General features: G+C 38.9%; 1 protein-coding gene across 1 annotated transcript in view; it reads left to right on the forward strand.

Annotated features, from left to right (window-relative positions):
- Positions 1 to 19,401, forward strand: part of chn2 (chimerin 2) — a 154,646-nt gene extending 135,245 nt beyond the window's left edge. Inside the window, exons 8-13 of the mRNA XM_002933382.5 lie at positions 2,471 to 2,555; positions 8,840 to 9,013; positions 10,929 to 11,006; positions 13,417 to 13,554; positions 15,239 to 15,344; positions 16,421 to 19,401. Coding sequence (XP_002933428.2) covers positions 2,471 to 2,555; positions 8,840 to 9,013; positions 10,929 to 11,006; positions 13,417 to 13,554; positions 15,239 to 15,344; positions 16,421 to 16,592 — 753 coding nt within the window. The 3' untranslated portion in view covers positions 16,593 to 19,401. The remainder of the gene's footprint in view (positions 1 to 2,470; positions 2,556 to 8,839; positions 9,014 to 10,928; positions 11,007 to 13,416; positions 13,555 to 15,238; positions 15,345 to 16,420) is intronic.
- The last annotated feature ends 585 nt before the right edge of the window (positions 19,402 to 19,986 follow it).

Here is a 19,986-nt window from a genome sequence, read left to right on the forward strand (position 1 = left end):
AGTAGCATTTTATTCTGCTATACCTCATCTCTTCATTATATGAAAGTGTAGGTTTCTGTTCCAAAATATAACCCATAATCACAACTCTCTGTACTGTTTCATCTACAGTGGACCAATTACGTTTAAAGCTAACCACTTAAATACATCTCTAACCTTTAGTTAGAACTCTGCCATGCTGGTACAATGTCAATGCTAATTTAGCCATTTCATTTGATATTATTTATTTGGCATAGAATCATGTACATTTACATGCCCCCCTTACAAAGCAAATCCATTGTTTTAGTTGCTTTATTGTAATGTAAGTTGTTGAAAATATTTTATCATTAAATGAATAAATGAATACATTAAAAAATAATGAATACATTTGTACTGCTATCAGCATAGATTCATTTTGAGAGAGTTAAAATTAGCTACAACAGTGAATCTGGCAAGAATAAAGAATTGCTTATTTAATAATAGGCTTCCTTGGTTGGCATTGCTGGTTTTAGAGCATTCTGCATAACAGGTTACCCATTGCTGTATTTTTAACTTGAATGTTATTTAAGAAGATATTGTTTAATAGAACAATATTGGCAAAGGGTTATATACCTGTGTGTATGTATATATATATATATATATAGTATAGGGACACATTTGCCCTGGTGCATTGCCCTATCAGTACTAGACCCATGTGGTAGCCAAAATAAAGCTGATCTATTTGCTCATCAATTGGACAGCTATAACATTAAAGGGTTGCCTAAACAGAAACCACACCAAATCTGAGAGTCATTAAAGGCCTATAAACAGGCCAGCAGAAAAAAGCTCAATTAAGCAAAGCAATGAATGTCTGCTCTTTAATGGGCATCTTTAGTCACAACTGTGCTGAGAGGATATGAATCCCAAAAAGTCATACAACCTTTGTCTTGCCCCCATGTAAAGTTTAGATAGTGGCAAGACAAAGATTGTATGACTTTCTTTAGATTCTAAACTGACCTGTATCCATTCCCATAGGGAAGAAATAGAGACTTTTTGAGTTGGTTCACATGTTTGTCTTGCCACATTTCTGTAGAATGTTGGAATGAAAAAGAATTGCCAGCATCTGGAAAAAAAACCACAAGCAATTTAAGTAGGTTAGTTTTTAAAATCCTTTCATCAGACAAGGCAGCCTTTAATCACATGACATTTACGTATAGCTTTGATGGCGTTCATTCAAAATATAAGCAAAAAATAGGGTCATTTAGGAAGAGACTATTGTTTGAAAGGTAAAAGACACATTTCAGCCTGTCAGTATTTAACCCTCAGTCTGTTACACATTGTCTGCTACACATGCATTACCTGCCATGGATAGTGACCAGATTTAGGGGTTATCACTAGCCCACCGTTTCTTCTGTATCTGCCTATAAATAATTTAAATTCACTAGCATAAATGGCTGCATAGTTTGTCGTTCTAATGTTCTGCTGGGTATATTAGCTATTTATACATAAAAGGCCAAGATAACTACAACTGATAACTCCTTACACCAACTTATTTACTGCTGGCTCTGCCTCTCCAGACCAAGTTGCTACTTATTGGCCTGTGTATGGAGTCATGTTTTACATAAACAAAATTTTACCATTGACCTGAGATTTAAACAATAGGATTCACCGTTTTTGATCCCCCCATGGCCACATAGCTGATACAGCTACATGTAAATAATAGTAATTTAGTACATTTTTGGAGGATTGTTTTGCATTTCAATGCTGCCGCAGTCACTGGAGAGAATACAACCCAGATGTTGCTGGACTACAGCTCCCAGTATGCCTCATAATTATATGTTACATTATTCTGGGATTTGTAGTCCAGCGACAGCTGAGTAAAGTTTGGTTGAGCTGCGCTGTGCAGCAGGGTTTAGTGCCCCCACTGAGCACAATCAGCAGTTGCAAAGTTGAATTAATCAGTAATTAGTAAGTACACACTACAACTTTTGGACCCAAAACATGTAGTATATACTTCCACTGCTTAATTTAAATTTGGAGTTAAAACTACTGATTGTGTTAAGTGGATCCTTAATATATTTTATAATTGATTGCTGCACGATACTATTAGGACCCACGGCCTAATAACTTTTTCTAAAATAATCTCAGAATGGGAACCCAAACTATATATTGTGTGGTTAAAAGATTTTTTACAAGTGAACATATAAAATTTTTGGTTGGGTAATATTATAAAATGAGAACAGAAAATAGTCCTTCATAGATTATTTTGTTCTAAATAGGATATTAATGAGAAGATTTCTTTTTGATGGGCCATAAGTTAGTGTTGAGTAATGATGTCAAGAACAGCATTACTCAGCAGTACATAGAGGGGACATTGAACCATGCCAGTAGCTTGGTCCTCCAGCATCAAGGGCAGCTTTATAATGGTTTTTTTGTTACTTTTTGTTATGTAGTATTTTGTGTTTGGTCTGACTGACCATCTGTCCACTTAAACAAATTTCTTTTTACATTTCAGGTTCACACGTTCCGGGGGCCACACTGGTGTGAATACTGTGCCAATTTCATGTGGGGTCTCATTGCTCAGGGAGTCCGTTGCTCAGGTAACGAAAGTTGCTTACAATTACATTTTGTCCTTTAACCAAAAATGTTTTTATAGTGTAATTTCCCTTAAATATACATATCCTTAAATATCCTTAAAATATACTGTGGCAATAATCATTGTTGGTATATGGTATCAGGAACCAGAATGTACTTTATATATTAGCAGACTGGGTGTCTTTCCTTTTCATGTTTCAGTAACACAGATATATGTGTGTTAGATGGATAGATGTGGACTAAGCTCATTTATTGCTGATTATATCTCTCAGCTGCTGGTCTATTTAAAATCCATTTTAATCTCCTGTACCTCCAGGGAACTGTTCATCTAGGACCCCCACTTGTATCTCTGTAACACCTGCTGCCTTCAAAGGAGTTCTATTATTTACACCCTCTTTTTTAACCATTAAGATTGCTGCATTAGATAATGCTAATTTCTTTTCTGGATTTGCTATAATGACTCCATCTTCTGAGGCTTGTTATCTGGTAGGTGCCTTGCAGTACTTAAGTGTAACCAAAAGCATGGTCCCTTTTCTTCCCTCCTCGTTTTGCCTTTGTTTTTAATTAGATTTCTTCAGAAAACCTAATGTGCCACATAATGTCAGTCCTGTTCAGTTTCTGCTTATACATGACATATAGGGTGTGGATGCCCAGCAAGGGAAGTATGCCCTTTTACTTCCCATGTATTGTTAGTTTCATCCTTTATTTGCAGCCTTAAACATGCAGCCTATTTATTTTTTGTCACAAATGATTGCATCCTCTTTAATTCTTACACATTCTGACAGTGCTAACACTCTAATGGTGACTTATTTGATATGCAAACCTTATATTAGATAAATGAATGCCCTTCAGCATTAGGATAGATAGTCTCTTGGAATCTCTGTAATAAGTGATGCTTGACTTCACTTGGGTTTGCTCCCCAGTCAGACATCCAGACCTTCACTAGCAATTTGATTCATCTTTTCCTCGATGTCAAACAGAATGAATGATTAAGCATTGTTATTTCATAGCCTGCAGTTGAATTAGTCTGTATCAGAGCGGCAATATTTAATTATGCTCAGAGCTGAGATTTTACATGCTGTGATACTGCAGCCTAACAATCCGGCCACAATCAATATGATTCTAGCTGAAGCAAAACCGGCATTGTGATCCTTCTTGCTGTGATATTACAAGTCTATTCCATCTCTGAGGTACTTGACTCTTACTTATCTGCAGAACAGGTCATACAGTATTTTCTATAGGAGGAAAGGGCATCAGAGTCATAGGATTAAATATAAATGTTATATGAGACAATAGTGGAAGGAGTGCCATGGTGCAGGGTGCGTGTGTTTTGTTAGTGGCCAATAGTTTATTCTGTTTCTGCCTTCCTTGAAACAATGTTTGCTTTATTTTTTACAGAGGAAACATGTAGTTGCTAATTTATCAAAAGCCAAATTATTATCAGGGGAAATGTCTGTCACAAGTGGATTAGTATTCCCTAAAAGCAGCTTCATTCCAAGTATGAAGTACCTTTAAGGGAAATAACATAACTCATTTTAATCTGGCTCATTAAGAAATCTAGGTTATATACCTTAGCAGTACTATGGACTTAACTCTATAAGTTCTAAGTTAAAGCACAGTGTCAGACTGATCAACCAGAGGAGCTCCTAGCTGCTTCAAGCCATAGTGGGCCACTGGCAAGCTCAAAGCCCATCAGTCCTTCCTAATTTCCTAATATATGTACACAAAATTACATTTGATCAAATATATATGCTGAACAACAACAACTATCAAAAATATTTTTGCATTTGTCTTTCGTCCCTAGGGATATCATTACCACTGCCTGTGAAACTAGGTTTGTATGGAACTAGGGTTACCAGTTGCCATGTTGTTCATGCACTTTGTCCCCTAGAGGGCATTGGTGCCTTAATGCATGTACAGTTTTATAGTTAATTTTTTATGATGTAACTGGCTTACTTCCAATATATCTCTTATTTTAATATTCTCTGTAATATTCATGCAAAATCCCAATAAATAAGTCATGTAGTATATATTTTGTATAATACATAATCATCTATAATCATATATATTCTGTAAGATACAAAATGAGTTTGCCTTATTATAATAACGCCAGTAATTGAATCAAAAGTTCTACTGAAATTAACTTTAAAGGACCTGCCTCTCTCCTTCCCAGAAGCTTTGCAGCCTGCCACATATACAGGAAGGGTGCCACATAGGTGGGACTAGGAGTGCCAGGTGACATAAGGTGCTCCGGAGCCCTGTGAGTCTCCATTTAGGTGTAGTATTTTTATTTGTCTTTTTTATTCTACGTCTCACAAACCTAGCATTCAGTTGTTATGGTTACTAAGGACAGTGGCCCTAAAAACTACAAAGCAATCTATTAGTTCTCTTTGTTCATGCACTCTCCTGTTGATTTCCCAGTCTGTCAATCCAGGCACTACCTGATTTGTAAGGCTGGGGGGAGTGAGTTTTATGAATTCTTATCGGAGGGGGGGAGCAGGAGAGCAGAGAGAGGAGGGAACTGGGCAGACTCTGGCCTGGGGAATGAAGGATTTTTCTGAGAGGAAGTCAGATACCCAAAGGAAATGTTTACAAAAAAGGAGACAAGAAATTATGTGTTTCTTTTGATAGATGACTCAGTGCAGCGTTTCTGTGAGTGCTTATGGTTGTATTTACATAGACCTTTCTGATAAAGCTTACTTAGTTTTTACCTTTCTTTCTCCTTGAAATGCCAGTCTTAAGAGGAGCGTTGTGTGGTGTTAGTCTCTAATAAATATCACAAATATAAACACTTATTCACAAAACATTGTTTATTTATCCAATGGATTGAGATAGTTTTGTGCGTACAATGCAGTGTTCCAAGTAGTATGTGCACTATTTACACTGAATTACATGTGGTTGCAAATTGTGTCATTATTGGTGTGGGGATGATTAAAGCTACAAAACTTTATCAGCACCCAAAAGTTTAAGGAAAACCTCATCCTATAGCCAACAATTACCCTATAGTACATCAAGTCAGTTTTAGTACTTTGTAAATATTACAATCAAGATATTTTACACATGGATTTTACTGCCAGTGCCAACTTTAAAACAAGATTTACAACAAAACCATACAACAAAGCCATTGTATCCCTACAAATGTTTATTGATGAGACTGGGGTGCTTTTTAGAAGCAAACCAGAACTTGGCTGTTGCAAGATGCATAAAAAATCACAGTTATTTGCTATGCTCATATTGTGTTTCTGTTTTCATAAACCTCTCCTGAACCCTTGTAAAAAGGTACTTTGAAACTAAGGGCAACCACATCGATTGTTATCTCATGTTTCTGTTTGTACAGGCATCTCTCTTGGTATTTTTCAGTGTAAAGTAAAATTCTGTTACATTTTGTGTGTCTTAAGGTGGCCATACACTATAAGATCTGCTTGTTAGCCGAGGACACCAAGGGAGTGGATCTTTCCACCGATATGCCCACCTAAGGTGGATAATATCAGAGTAATTTGATGGTTTGACAGTCGGGCTAAACAGTCAAATTACAATGATGGGAATAGGACCCGTCGGAGAGAGAACCACATTTATGAGCTGATGTGGTCTTGATCTGATGGGAAAATCAAACCCGCTCAATCGATATCTGGCCAATTATAGGCCAAATATTGGTCAGATAGGCCCATCGGGCATCCATAGAATTGGTCTAAAGGACCTGAACTGGCAGCTTAAATCTGCCTGTGTATGGCCACCTTTAGGCTCGTGCCACACAGGGCTGGTTCTCTGGGTGGAATTTTGTGTTTGTTGAGAGTTATAGCACGCTAGTAACATTAATCTCCAGTGCACTTCACCCAGTGTTATCTGTCAGTGCAATTTCCTTGTGATAATCCTAGGTGCCACAGAACATATTTCTATAAGGAAACTAATAAAAACATTAAGTAACTAGAACAAATGAGAGAAAAGGAAGATGATAAAGAAGGAAAAGAAGGGAAGGGTTATTGCACTGGTCCTTTCCTACTGAAGTTTGCCACTTGGGTCCCACAATTTACTGTACTGTATGATTGTTACAGGTGAACTGCAACTTGTGATCATTTGCATCACATTAAGCCATTCCATTATTTAACCCTTTCTCAGTCCTTTCTGTGTGAAGCCATAGATTGAATCCATGATTGAACACTGTCTATTCTTTAAGGTGGCCATACACGAGGCGATTTCGCTCGTTGTGCGATGAACGATTATATCGACAAACGATCGTATGGCGATCGAGTTCCCATACGATATGCCATCCACGGGCAACAATAATTCGGGAAAGATTTTGTTGCATCATTATCGTAAAATACCTACGATCGTACATCTACGTACGATCGATGTCGTTGCTGGCAATCGTGACATGCGCAGAGAACAATCGTTGAAAGACAAATGTCTGACACTCACACCAACTGGCAGATTTTATCGTTAAACGACCAAAATTTTTAAACCTGGCCGATCGATTTTGGGGACGATAATGTCGGCTCGTTTAGTGGGCCGACGATCGTTCGTACAACTATACGATAACTTAACGATAGCATCGGATCGTTCGGGAATCGGTCGTTTGTAAGTAAAAAATCGGTCCGTGTATGGCCACCTTTAGACATTTGATTAAGTTTTCGAGAAGTGCTAGTAATTACCCACAACAACAACAAACACATAAAGGGTGATCCTGTATCTGCATGTACTTATCCTCAAACTGCAGCATCATCATGGACAGAGGAAGAAGAAAGCTGCCTTTGATGTGCAGAAATGTAAAATATTCCCTTCAAACTACAGAAGAGCTTTCTCTGAAGATTGTTTTGACATCTTTTCACATGACAGGGATGCCGAGACAGACAGTTCAGGACACAAGGGTGTATCGTTCACTTCTCTTACTCTTCATTGTTTTTTCAATTATGAGGAGAGCTATTTCTCATTTGTTGAAATTTTTTTATCCCTGGTTCATGGATTATTTGGGTAAATTTTGCAGGGATTACATGATGACATGATGACTGACTACATTTAGGCATAAATATAAGATGAGATGAAGCGGCCAATCAAAAACAGCACATTGTTTAAGGAAATAATATAATTTCTATTTTGCAGCTGGAGTCATATAGGCAACTATGAGTAAATGGGTTTATGCTACATTAGGATCTCTGTGGACCTTTCATATTGGGAGAGTGAGAAGCACCAGAAGTAGTCGGCAAGAGTCCTGGATCCCAAGCTACTTTCTGTGGTTCCTCTTCTCCCCAGTGAGAAGCTCTCCAAGAAAATCTTTTATTACTGCTGAAGTAGTGAGCTGCAAATCACTTCATTACCAAGTTTGACAGGGTAGCTATGAACGCCCCTGTGGGTTTGCTGGCTGGTGGAAGCCCTCAAACAGCAAATTTTGAATTTGCTTTTCCATTTACCAGTTAAAGAAAAAATGAGGATTATCAGCAACATAATCACATATCAGCCTATAGAAATCTTTTTTCAAAACCTAAAGAAATCACAGCAAATTTAAAAATTATGACTGTCATTCATTTAGAAATGTATTTTTATATTATAAATCAAATATAAAACTCCTACAGTGATTTTAAGTGCAACCAATTATTTTGTGGTCTTCAATAAAAGCAAAAAAACCCCAACACTGAATGGAATTCCCCCTGCTAAATATTCTAACTTTGTGTCAAGAAAAAGACCAAGGCCATTATTTTGTGCGTGAGTCATTGGCTGTTAATTCCATATGATATTATATCCAAATGCTTTGGGAAATTATACTTGAGTGGGTTTTAGGCTTCCATTTCAGGCATTTACAAAAGCATTTAAATTTAGGCACAAAATTGGGGGTCCTTTCAATTCCACGGCTGTATTCATTGCTAGTTATTGATTCCCTGTGTATAGAGTATGCCAGGTAGAAATGACTGGAGATGCCCTTTCTGGTGATGACCCCTATACCAGTACATTCCAGCCTTGAGTATATCCTCAAATGGCTTAAAGGGGTGGTTTAACATTGTGCTGTTCCTAGCAAATCTTCAATTGGTTATTTTTTTTTAGAGTTGTTTAAATTATTTTTATTCCTCTTCTGCATGTTTCCAGCTTGCACATGGGGGTCACTGGCCCCCTGAAACAAAAAAACTTTTGGTCTCTGGGGCCACAATTTTATTGTTAATTTGTAATACTTATTTTCTTATTTAGATCCTATTTTATTCATCTTTCAGTCTTTCATTCAAACTGCTGACTTTAATCTAATTCTTATTGCAAATAAATGCTAAAAATTCTTAATATTCTTAATAATAACGTTTCTTTGCAGACTGTGGGCTGAATGTACATAAGCAGTGTTCCAAATATGTACCCAACGACTGTCAGCCGGACCTGAAGCGCATAAAGAAAGTCTACAGCTGCGACCTGACCACCCTAGTGAAAGCACACAATACTCCCAGGCCTATGGTGGTGGATATGTGCATCCAGGAGATTGAAGGAAGAGGTCAGGAAAATAACTTGTTTTTCATCTTAGAGTTTCATGTTTTTTTATTTAGTTGCATGTGACTCTGCCACTTTGTAAATCAACTCACTAATATACAGTATGATTTTTGTACTTAGAGATTCTTTAGTGAAAGGGTTTGAGGAGCTTAATGTTTAACTTGCTAGATGTTTAATAAGTTAAATATTGATGACATTTATAAAAAGAAGTGAGTGATTATTTATAATTGTAGCTTGATCCCATCATGTATCACACAGCTGCACGCTGTAATTCCTGTTTGTGACGGAAGCTTGGGACAGGCTGGAGTTGTAGTAACATGGAGTCTTAGTAACATGGCTACCAATGGAATAGGACTCGGGACAACCAATCTTATTTAGTAGCTCAGAGAAATGAATACATGACAGGTTTCTCTAGAATGCCATGGGGGGGGGGGCAGAATCCAGCATTTACAGGGGGTCATGAACTTCTGCAATGCAGGGGTCACTCCCTATCTGAGGGGCTGTGTTATTGACCCCATGTGGGGTCACAAAAATACATTAATCAAGGGCTAGACTCCAACTCTTTAATTGCACCAAAGGTATAGGGCCTTGCCACAGATAGAGGGGCACCCATGGATGTATAAATTAGTGGTTATGTATATTTCAATTTGACTTGCAACTACGGCAAACAGAAAAAGAAGGATCTCCATTTGTCTGTGTTTTGTCTTTTTCCAGAAAGTAGCAATGATTTAACACAGAGAGCTGCCTTGAATGTGATCCTGATGTTGCCACCAGCATGGCAGAGCTGTATCATTGCCACATATCCAAATATTTGCAGTCCTGAGCTCATATAAATTTCCCATAGAAATAGTTTCTTTTGGTGGTTGGTCAGTTTAATATATTTGAGGTAGGGACAGAACCTGTATAAAACCCTGTAAAATGCAGCTTTTCAAGCTGTGCATAATATTTCACTGACTGGTAGAGTGTAAGCTCCATTAGACAGGGCCTCTTTAATTCTTGTGAGTTGTAATGTGTATGTTCACTATATACACCCATTTATTGTACAGTGCCGCAAAATATGTTGTTGCTTCAGGTATATTTAGTGCAAAATCTGTGCCTGAGTTTAAATAAAAGTTTTCTTACACCAGACAGTGCCAGTAGGTAAGTGTGCAAGTGCCCCTGTGGGTCTGTCTTCTGTAACAAATACCCCTAGTACCTGGAAAAAGCCTGCAGAATATTTGTATGTTGGCTAGGGTTTTGTTCTTGACTCCTCCTACACCAGCCCCTGAGCATACAGAATCCCTTTCGGTGTTCCCCAGTAACACACGCCTGAGCAGCTGAGTACAAACAGGATTGCCGGCATAGCCCAGGGCTTCCCCTCCTTTAGTTCTGATCATATCTGCAGCTCGGTATCTGTACACAATGTACTGGTAAATTACAACATTTAAATGCCAAACATAAAGATGTTTTAGAATAAACAGAGGGATATTGAGATTGAAAATATGTCTTCCAGATGAGCCTAAACAGCATGGAATATCAGAATATTTATAAAAAATGCAGTTCTTAATAATGATAAGAATGCTTGTAAATGGAGTAGTATTTCTTACTAGTTCCCTAGTAAATTATGTAAAAATACCAATAAGGTGCATTTAAAGGCAAGGATTGCATTAAAACACCAGAAGAGGTGATATTAATGTGACTCTTGACCTAAAACACCACTTGTGTGTATTTTTGGGTGAGAATTGTTTCAAAATCGCTTGTACTGGAATTTTCACAAGATAGGCTGCAGGGGTGGGACTTGGGTGCAAATCTTAATAAAAGGAGAAAACAGCAGAAGGCTAAATGCCTGAATCTGCTTCTGTGCTGTTGCCTTTACAATACTTTGTGTATCAAGCTTTCCCATCCAACTGTCTCTTTCCTTTCTGCTTGCCTCGTCCTAGGTCTAAAGTCAGAGGGTCTGTACAGAGTCTCTGGATTTACTGAGCACATCGAAGATGTAAAAATGTCCTTTGATCGAGGTATGTTTGCCTTTGCCACTCCTAGTGACTTTGTAGTGTTTCTTTAAATCAGTTCTGCACATCAATGTATCATTGTCACTGCAAGTATTTCATTTATCCTTTAACTTACCCAGTATTCAAGAACAATAGAAAACGTATTTTGCTTCCCTTTCTTTTTCATAGCCTTTCGATTGGTGACAGAGTAGTAGGTCTAGTTCTGCAGCGTTCATAGTTTATGTACGAATTATGTTCAAAGAAAAACCTCTCAGGATTTCCAAAGAGTTTCACTTGACTATTACCCAAGTTAACCCCTGCATTGCTTTGAGGCAGTCCCTTTGTTTTTCCATAAAGACAATAGGAGCTGACAAATAAAAGTATTTTAGGGATATTAGGCATATGGATATGGCCGTGGCTGTAGTCTGCTCAGGATGAATCACAGCACTGTTCAGCGCAGGCAGTCGCTTGCTGCTCATTTAAATGGGTCTTCCACTGTCTTTGGTAGATAACAGTACCTGCTTGGGTGCTCAGTAATGTAATATTTGTCACGAGTCACTGAAACCAGGCCCAGATTTGTCGGAAGGCCTTGGGTGGTATGGCTTTTGGGGTGGCATGCCACCCAGCTGCATCTCTATTTTCTTGTTCCTACAAAAACCTGACACGCTAGGGACTGGATGCACTTGAGATTTTAAAAGTAATTTGAATCTCCTGTGCCCAGTCTGGGTGTCTGTGGGCACAAGTTAACGCATTATATGAATGCTATGGGGTGGGGGAGCGTGCGTGCACGTATGTGTTGTGGACGGTGGGTGTGGTGGGGGCACAGTAGGCAGCATGGCACCTAGGGGCACGTCATTTTCAAATCCGGCACTGACTGAAACGCAAATTTTTACAAATCATGTACCCCCTGTTGTAAAATTTGAGGATATTAGAAGTCATCTCGGAGTTCAGTGACCTGATCTTTATAATCCTTATATTTTACAATAGCGGGTACATTATTCCCTATATAAATAACAATTTACAGTTGACTTCGGAATGTGCTCTATATTACCTACAAGCACTTTGACCACCAAACAGCTAAAAAAGTAATGCTCAAACATGATAAAGGTGCTGGGAGTTGTGCATGACAGTGAGTGCACTGACTGGTTATATAGTAACATGTCTGAGAAGCGAAATAAAGAGAGCAATGAAACTTAATGCAGAATGAGATTATCTGATTCAGAGACTCATGCTAGAAAATTATGATTTTTTAAAAAAATATTTTGACATAAAAGAACACTTGAAGGATAATGTACTCCCTACTAAAATGCCTCAAGCTTCTGTCAGCTAAAAAAAGTAGTTCTATGAATAATTAAAAAATTCCCAGCAGACTTTGACAGTGAGGGGGGTGTTTAGGAATAGGGTACAAGAAGCAGGAGGGCTTCAGGTTGGACATCATTGGATTATAGTGAAGTGGTGAAGAGGAAGGAGTTTTGTGATCATATATGGCAGGTGCGGTCCCTTTACTGGTACTTTTCCAAAATCCATTCACTGCTCCGCTTGTTTACACATAGCCAATTCACTGAGAAATTAAATACACAGAACAAAGGGCTGGCTCTACCAGGCCTGTATTAGTGCACCTGTTGGCTTATTTTCCCTTCTTAAAAAATCAATTTCTTTGTGTTTGGCAGTAAGGATGAAAGCTTTTCTAATAGCCCAACACATTGCTATTGTGGCTGTTAGGAGGCAACACAATACAGGCCTCTTTCTCGTGTTTACTTGATTCAAAACCAGTTGGACAGATTTCATCACAGTCAGAGCATTTTAATTAGCTTACAATACAGGGGAACAGAAGCTGATTCATTTCTACTCAGTCACCTCATTCACAGGGCAAAGTCCCAGGGAAGAACATGCCGTAGCATCTCTATGTTGGTGCACTGCATCTCTACACTCAGTATAAGACTTGATCCCATTCTGTCAGGGCACTATGAGTCAATGCGGGGGAGTTAACAAAGTGCTAGGGGCAGATCACAACCACAGTGGGGCAGCCCTGTTCTTGCCATAGGGCAGGTGAACCCTGTCTAGATGCACAACTTAGGGGACATGTGGGAAAAGGAAAGAGAAGGCCTACAGGCCTCTTCCATACTAGAAAGCAAGGACATGCACCCACAGGCAGGGTTCAGAGTGTGAAACATGGGGGTTTGCCCCTCTTTTTTGCACTTTGCACCCTGGCCTGCCATCTGTACATAAGCCCTATTGTATTTTGTCGTACAGGTACAAAACCCGCTTGACCACTATGCAGTTTCCTAACAGCTGGGTTAATGATGGGTAGTATATAGTGTCAAGGTTTTGACATCCCCAGGATAAGAATGGCACTCTTGATAAATGTGTAGACAGACTAGACATACTACGAACTGAACAGTGCTACTGGCTATAACTCTTTGTCTTGCTCTTCTAGATGGTGATAGAGCCGACATCTCCAGTACTCTCTACCCCGACATCAACATCATAACTGGAGCACTGAAACTCTATTTTAGGGACCTGCCAATTCCAGTGATTACCTATGACACGTATTACAAATTTATGGAGGCGTCAAGTAAGTGCTGCACATTTGTAAAAGGCAGTATTCCCTCTGCTTTTTGTTCTTGTTTTCTGTAGGCCACCTGTGCTAAAAAAAAATATCTTGTTGTGATCTTTAACTTTATTTAAAAAAAAACCTGTGTAAGGGAACATTAAAGGGTATGTTTTATTTATTTTTTTCCTTGTGCTCTTTGACTGTCTCATGTGATAGCAGGGTACTCCCACATTTGCTGTACTCTATAGAGCCAGTAAGGAGGGCTTATACAGATTTCCCTTCTGTTATGGATTCTGTATGTTTAACTGACTGAACTTTCCCTTTGGGACTGTTATATACCTACACATTCAGTCCACATGGCAGATTCCCTGTGCAACTAAGGATCCATAAAATGTAGAATGCATTAGGTATGGGATCTCTTACCTGGAACCCTTATATATAGAAAGCTCAGACTTAAATAAAATCTATCTCCAATTAAGTCCATTTCAAGCAAATGTTTACATTTTTTTAAATTTTAATTTGCTCTGTAATAAAAAAAACTTCTACCTGATGGTAATTTGTTTTGTAATTGAAAGTTTTTTAGTTTTAGTAAGATTCGTTTTTTAGATTTAAATTATGGTGATCCAAATAATAGAAAACTCCTTTATCTAGAAAACCCCATGTTTAACCCCAGATCCCATAGTATGGAGGGCTAATTTACAGAATGGGGTAAAGTTCTTTCTTGTCCGCTTTATTTTTATACTGGGCCTGCAGGAAAAAAGGAAAACCGGGCTGTCTGAGCCAAAACCGGACAGGTGGCAACCCTATTCCCTCCTTTTGGAATCCATAATTACAGCAAGCAGGTGGCAGCCATTTTGTAGAAGCTGTTTTCAAGAAAAACTTGTCAGCATCCCAAGATCATGTGTATGCACCAGAAGGAGGACCTGATACATGTGCCTATGCCCAGGCTGCAACATTTTAGACAGGGAGGAGGGAAGGGGAATGTGAGCAGTGCAGTGACATCTAGGAAGTGCAGAAATGAACGCAAGTAATTGCTGTGCCTGAGGCATAAAGGTGGGGCAGGCAGTATATGACTGACAGCTGAGATTTCAAATGTGTTTATAACAGGTATGGATGTTTTAATAAAAACATGTATTTGGGTTTCATGTTTACTTTGAAAAGGACTTTAATTAAACAGCTTTTATGTCTGGGTGACAGGTTCCCAACTGCCTGAATTCATATGGGCAACACCATGTTTTTGCACACTGGTTGGCAAACAGCTATACCCACAGTATACCAGACATGTCAGATGCCCTGCTAATGCTGCAATGTAATTGCCATAGTTCTTTAACAGGATTCACTGTGAGTGGGTACAGGGAGGTGTACAAGCACTGGTTACACATTTAGATGGTGAGGAGGGAAGGGGAATGTGAGGAGTGCAGCAACATCTAAGAAGTTCTGAATTCAAAGTGAAAGTAACTGTCTGCCCCGCCTCTATGCCTTAGGCATAGAGGCGGGGCAGGCAATATATGATTGACATCTGGGATTTTTAAATGCTTTTATAATGGATATGGATGTGTTAATAAAAAACATGAGCATGTGTTTCATGTTTAATTTGAAAAGGACTTTTATTATACAGCTTTTTATGCCTGGGTGATAGGTCCCCTTTAGCAACTGATTATTGTGTATAACTGAATATTGCATGTGATTATTATTCATTTTCTAGAGATATCCAATGCAGATGAGAGACTAGAGGCAATACATGAAGCGCTTATGCTCCTGCCACCCGCACATTATGAGACTCTCAGGTTCCTGATGATCCATCTGAAGAAGTAAGTGTTCCTGTCTGTCACATGATCAGGTCCAAAGATGCCAGAGGCTAAATGTCCTGTTACATTAAAGGGATACATTTGCCAAAACTAGGTCTTAGCTGGAATAATTTCTTCCCCTGGAAATAGTCACTCTTAAACAATGTTGGCGTTGCTTAAGACAATGTAGATTTTACAAGGAAAACTTGGTGCCTTTTAGTAAATCTAGTCCCATGGGATGCAGTTGTCAGGGCTGGGATTTCTAGCCTCATAATAGGGTTGATTCACTAAAGTTTGACAATTTTTATTGCACGCTTTTTTGCATTAAAATTGACGTGGAAAAAAACGCGCGATACGCTAAACTATTAATGCATGCGTTAAGTCGCATATTGTGTGCGTTAAATTTCGCGCTACCGCATGCATGATTCACAAACACTTAGACGCGCTAAATATCGCATTTGTCTGTGCAAAAATTAACACCTACTTGGGGCAGGCGGTAATTATAGAAAAGTACAGTTCATGAGCTTTTGGCAACACAATATGGACTTTGCAGTGGGATTTATTCAAGTCTGTGTTGTGATGCAGCCTCCAGTTTGCAGGGAAATGGTCATTTTCAGTACAGTAATTTTCCGAAAGTATTGGCATGTATAGCTAATATGGCATGCATTTTTTCACACGCGGCAACCATTTGTACGGGGTGCATTGATTAGCGTGCGTTCCGTCAAATACCGCACGAAAAGTCTTTGTGACTAAAATAAAGCAAGCAGCATCACGTGTAAATTAACACAAGTATGCTTTTAGTGAATCGTGTGTTAATTCTCGAAAAATTAGACACAATAACATTTTTAACGTACGCTATAAATAACGCACGTTTTATCGCACTTTAGTGAATCAACCCTAATGTGTTCTATAAAGAGAAAAAGAGCCGGTTGGCTGGTTTATTTCTGTTACATACCTGCCTGGCTCTACAGTACCAAGTGGAAATATACAGTAGTAGAAAGGTACAAATGGCTATTCTATGTACTTGGTGAGGTGAGTAATGGGTAGCCAGCGTGGCTCAGTAGCCAATCATTGACTTCCACCACTCTGCTTCATTCTAGGGTTGCACTGAATGAGAAGGATAACTTGATGGGATCAGAGAACCTGGGGATAGTGTTTGGCCCAACACTGATGAGGCCTCCAGAAGAGAATGCACTCGCCTCTCTAAATGACATGAGACACCAGAAGCAAATCGTGCAACTTCTAATACAGAATGAAGACGTTTTGTTCTAAGAAATGAAGGACTGCCATTGGATTGGCTGGTGGGAAGATAAGCAGTGAGATGAAGTTGATGGTTCACTTGCTGGACTTGGATTTTCAGCTGCACTGTGGACAGAATAGATGCCAAAATGTAAATGATGACATGTCTCATAGACATAATGTATTTATCTTGTTTAATTGAGGAAAAACATTCTTGAGCGGAGGTCCGAGCGAGTCTTTTGTTTGCCTTTACTTGGCCTTTACTTATTTTTTAATGTCTAATCAGTAAAGAAACTATTTTTTTTGTCAACCCCAAAATGAAATTAAGGTTTGGTGATGTTATCTATAGCTACACTCTGTATTTACCTGTAAATACCATGTCAGACTTCCAGCCAAGCCTTAGTTAGTAACTGGGAAAAACAGGACACGCATCCATCCTCTATAATAACACCAGTCGTTTCCCAGGCCATGAACAATAAATGCACACTTTATTTATACATTCATGGGGGGTATTAGGAGAACACTGAACCTGAATGGGATTTCCTTGTCTGGCCACTGCATGCCAAACATTAGCGAACATGAGGGCTCATTTGCTAATGCTAAAATGCAAAGTGCTAGTCACAAAGGTACTTGCTCCCAAATGCAGGTGACTTAGGCTTCTCTAAATAAGGTTCAGAGGTGCAGTGTGCACGATGCTGTAATAGCGCTTTCAGCGCAGTGTGCATGGTTGCAGGGCCGCCATCGGGGGTGAGGGGTACTGTTGTGCCAGGCCAAGTGAAATCTACATCTGATGTGGGGCCCAGCTGTATTACATAAATTGCATAAGTTATGTATAAAGTTACATCGAAACTTGTGCGAATGTAAGTAACTTCCACAAGAACTTGCAGAACTTGTGTATCAAGCAAAAGACAATGCAGAGAAGCTTGACAGGGGCAGACTCCACTGACCCCTACATTCCACTGTCCCACCCCCACTGAGCTGACTGACTTATTAGCACAATAACTATTTATTTTGACTATTTGAGCTGTTTATTATAGCGTAATGTCAGCTGTTTATATTGGGATTAAATGAGAGTCTCCTGCATGAACTTCTCAGCAGAGGACTGATTGGTTATTTATGTAACTTGCAAATGCAAAAACTTACGTTACTTTTATATCAACTTACATATAAACTCCACTGACCCCTAATTAATAGACTGACTACTACTACTACTGACTACTTCTACTGACTAGTTATTGGTCCCCGCAGCAAGATCACTTGTGCAGTTTGGCAAAAACTCATGTAACCAAATCAAGTGATGACAGTGCTTATTATAGCGTAATCAGCTGTTTATATTGCACACACAAGGGGTGTGACCAAAATTTTGTTACTGTGCACTTTTGTTCATGGGGAGCCCATATTATGGGGCAAGTTTCTGATGGCGGCCCTGCATAGTTAGTTGTACAATAATTATCACCCTTTGTACCTCCAAAATCCCCTCACAGCCTACACCCAGCAAAGCATGCCAAGCCTATGATTAAGTGCCCTAGGGCACAAAACACGCTGTTATAAGTCTTATGTTTGCTTGAAACAAACCAACTTTGCCTCTTGGTTGGATCTGTGAGTGCCGACTGCACATTAATGGTATGAGCTCCTCGAGCTGTAGGCCTGGGGCATTTGCAGCCAGACCCCATGTAGTTACTGGGCGCTAATCCACCTGGGTTTACATAACACTGCATTGCCAGTTACAAAACTGTAATTTACATGGTTTAACACTTTTTCAATTGGCACTAGCTAACATAAATGAGCCCTACATTCTACAAGGCAGGAACTCTGTGTGGAATATTTTTTTTAAACAGTGTTAGAGCTTCCGTTTATAAGAGTATATATAAAATATAAAACCCCTAAAAGTAATTTTGATCTTTATGTGTAGAAATAGCTATTGTTTGTGAGGTTAACCAGTTCAAAACCAATAACGCTTGCTCATTGGGTCATTTCTTTGATCTCGGGACAATCCCTTCATAAAACTCAGTGTTTCCAGCAGGTTTTCAGAGAACGTATTTATCACCTCATTGAACCACATTAATAAAGTTTTTCATGCGTTTGTGTTTATTTACCCTTTTCAGTATTGTTAGCTTGCAAGAGCACAGGGTTTATTTGTATGAAATGTATCTTGTATTTCCAAGCACCTTGGCAGTATAACTGTGCCCCTTTTGTACAAAGCTCTCCTCGTCATGCTTTTATATCCCCCCTCCCCGAGCCCTTTGATCTTAACTTGTTCCATAGAACAGAGGCGCTGATATTCACTGCCCTATATCCAGAAAACAGGGTTTGTAGCAACTGACCAAATTGCATCATTAGCAAAGGCAAATATGCTAAACCAATACCTGGGCCAGGCATTGATCTGCTGTAGGTGGCCATGAATACTGATAAATTAGCACTTTTGTTGTTGCTGTATAATGAATTTCCTGGACACATGTATACTGTGTTTGTTGGTTTGTAGAACCAGTGCATTTTATAAGATGTTGTTTCATTTGTCCACATTTTATTTCTTGCTGACTTAACAAATTGTCCATCAAGTGGGGTTTTGTGCTTTGTTTTTATGAACCCGTCCTTTGCAGATAATAAAGCACCACTGGTGAAAGACACAAGTCCATATTTATTAATAAAACTGCTAATATGACCAGACAGTGGTTCCTTACAGTCTGTATAGGGCTGACATTCAGGCGATCGGGGGGACAATGTGTGGGTGCTACTCTGTGGAACCACCTGGATTGCACCCCAAACTAGTGTACTAGTGCTCCAACAAACTCCCCCATTATCAATATGCACAATTTCAAATAAAAATAAAATGTAAAGCCTACAACTGTACAGTCATTTCTTTGGTATTTTATGGTCTAGTTTGCACTAAGCTGTGTGATCACAAAAACAAACAAGGGAACCACAAGCGTCCATTGGGCATCAGAAATATGCAAAGGCCCAAATGTTCTCAGTCAGCAATAAACTGCATTTTATCTGCCTTGGGAAATAGTTCCTCTAGCTGCCTTGCTTTAACCCCTTGTAACTGATTTATAGAAGTTCCCTATGTTACAGGGTAACCCTTTAGAAATAAAAAATAACAAAAAGTGGTATAAAGGTGATACCTTTATTGGCTAACTAAGATACCGATAGCAAGCTTTTCAGAACATTTTAGTTCCTTTTTCAAGCTGATTACAATGAAACTGTGGTGCTCTCTGATAAATATATCTGCCTTTTTCAAGCTTCATTGTATTCAGCTTGAAAAAGGAACTAAAATGTTCTGAAAGCTTGCTATGGTTATCTTAGTTAGCCAATAAATGTATCAATAAATGTATTATTTTTTATTTCAAAAGGGTTACCCTGTAACATTTTGACTGGCTAACACGGTACATCACCTTTTCCTGCACCTAGATGTACACAGGAAGCACGC

This window comes from Xenopus tropicalis, chromosome 6 (genome assembly GCF_000004195.4).
Source record: "Xenopus tropicalis strain Nigerian chromosome 6, UCB_Xtro_10.0, whole genome shotgun sequence".
Taxonomy (NCBI): Eukaryota; Metazoa; Chordata; class Amphibia; order Anura; family Pipidae; genus Xenopus; species Xenopus tropicalis.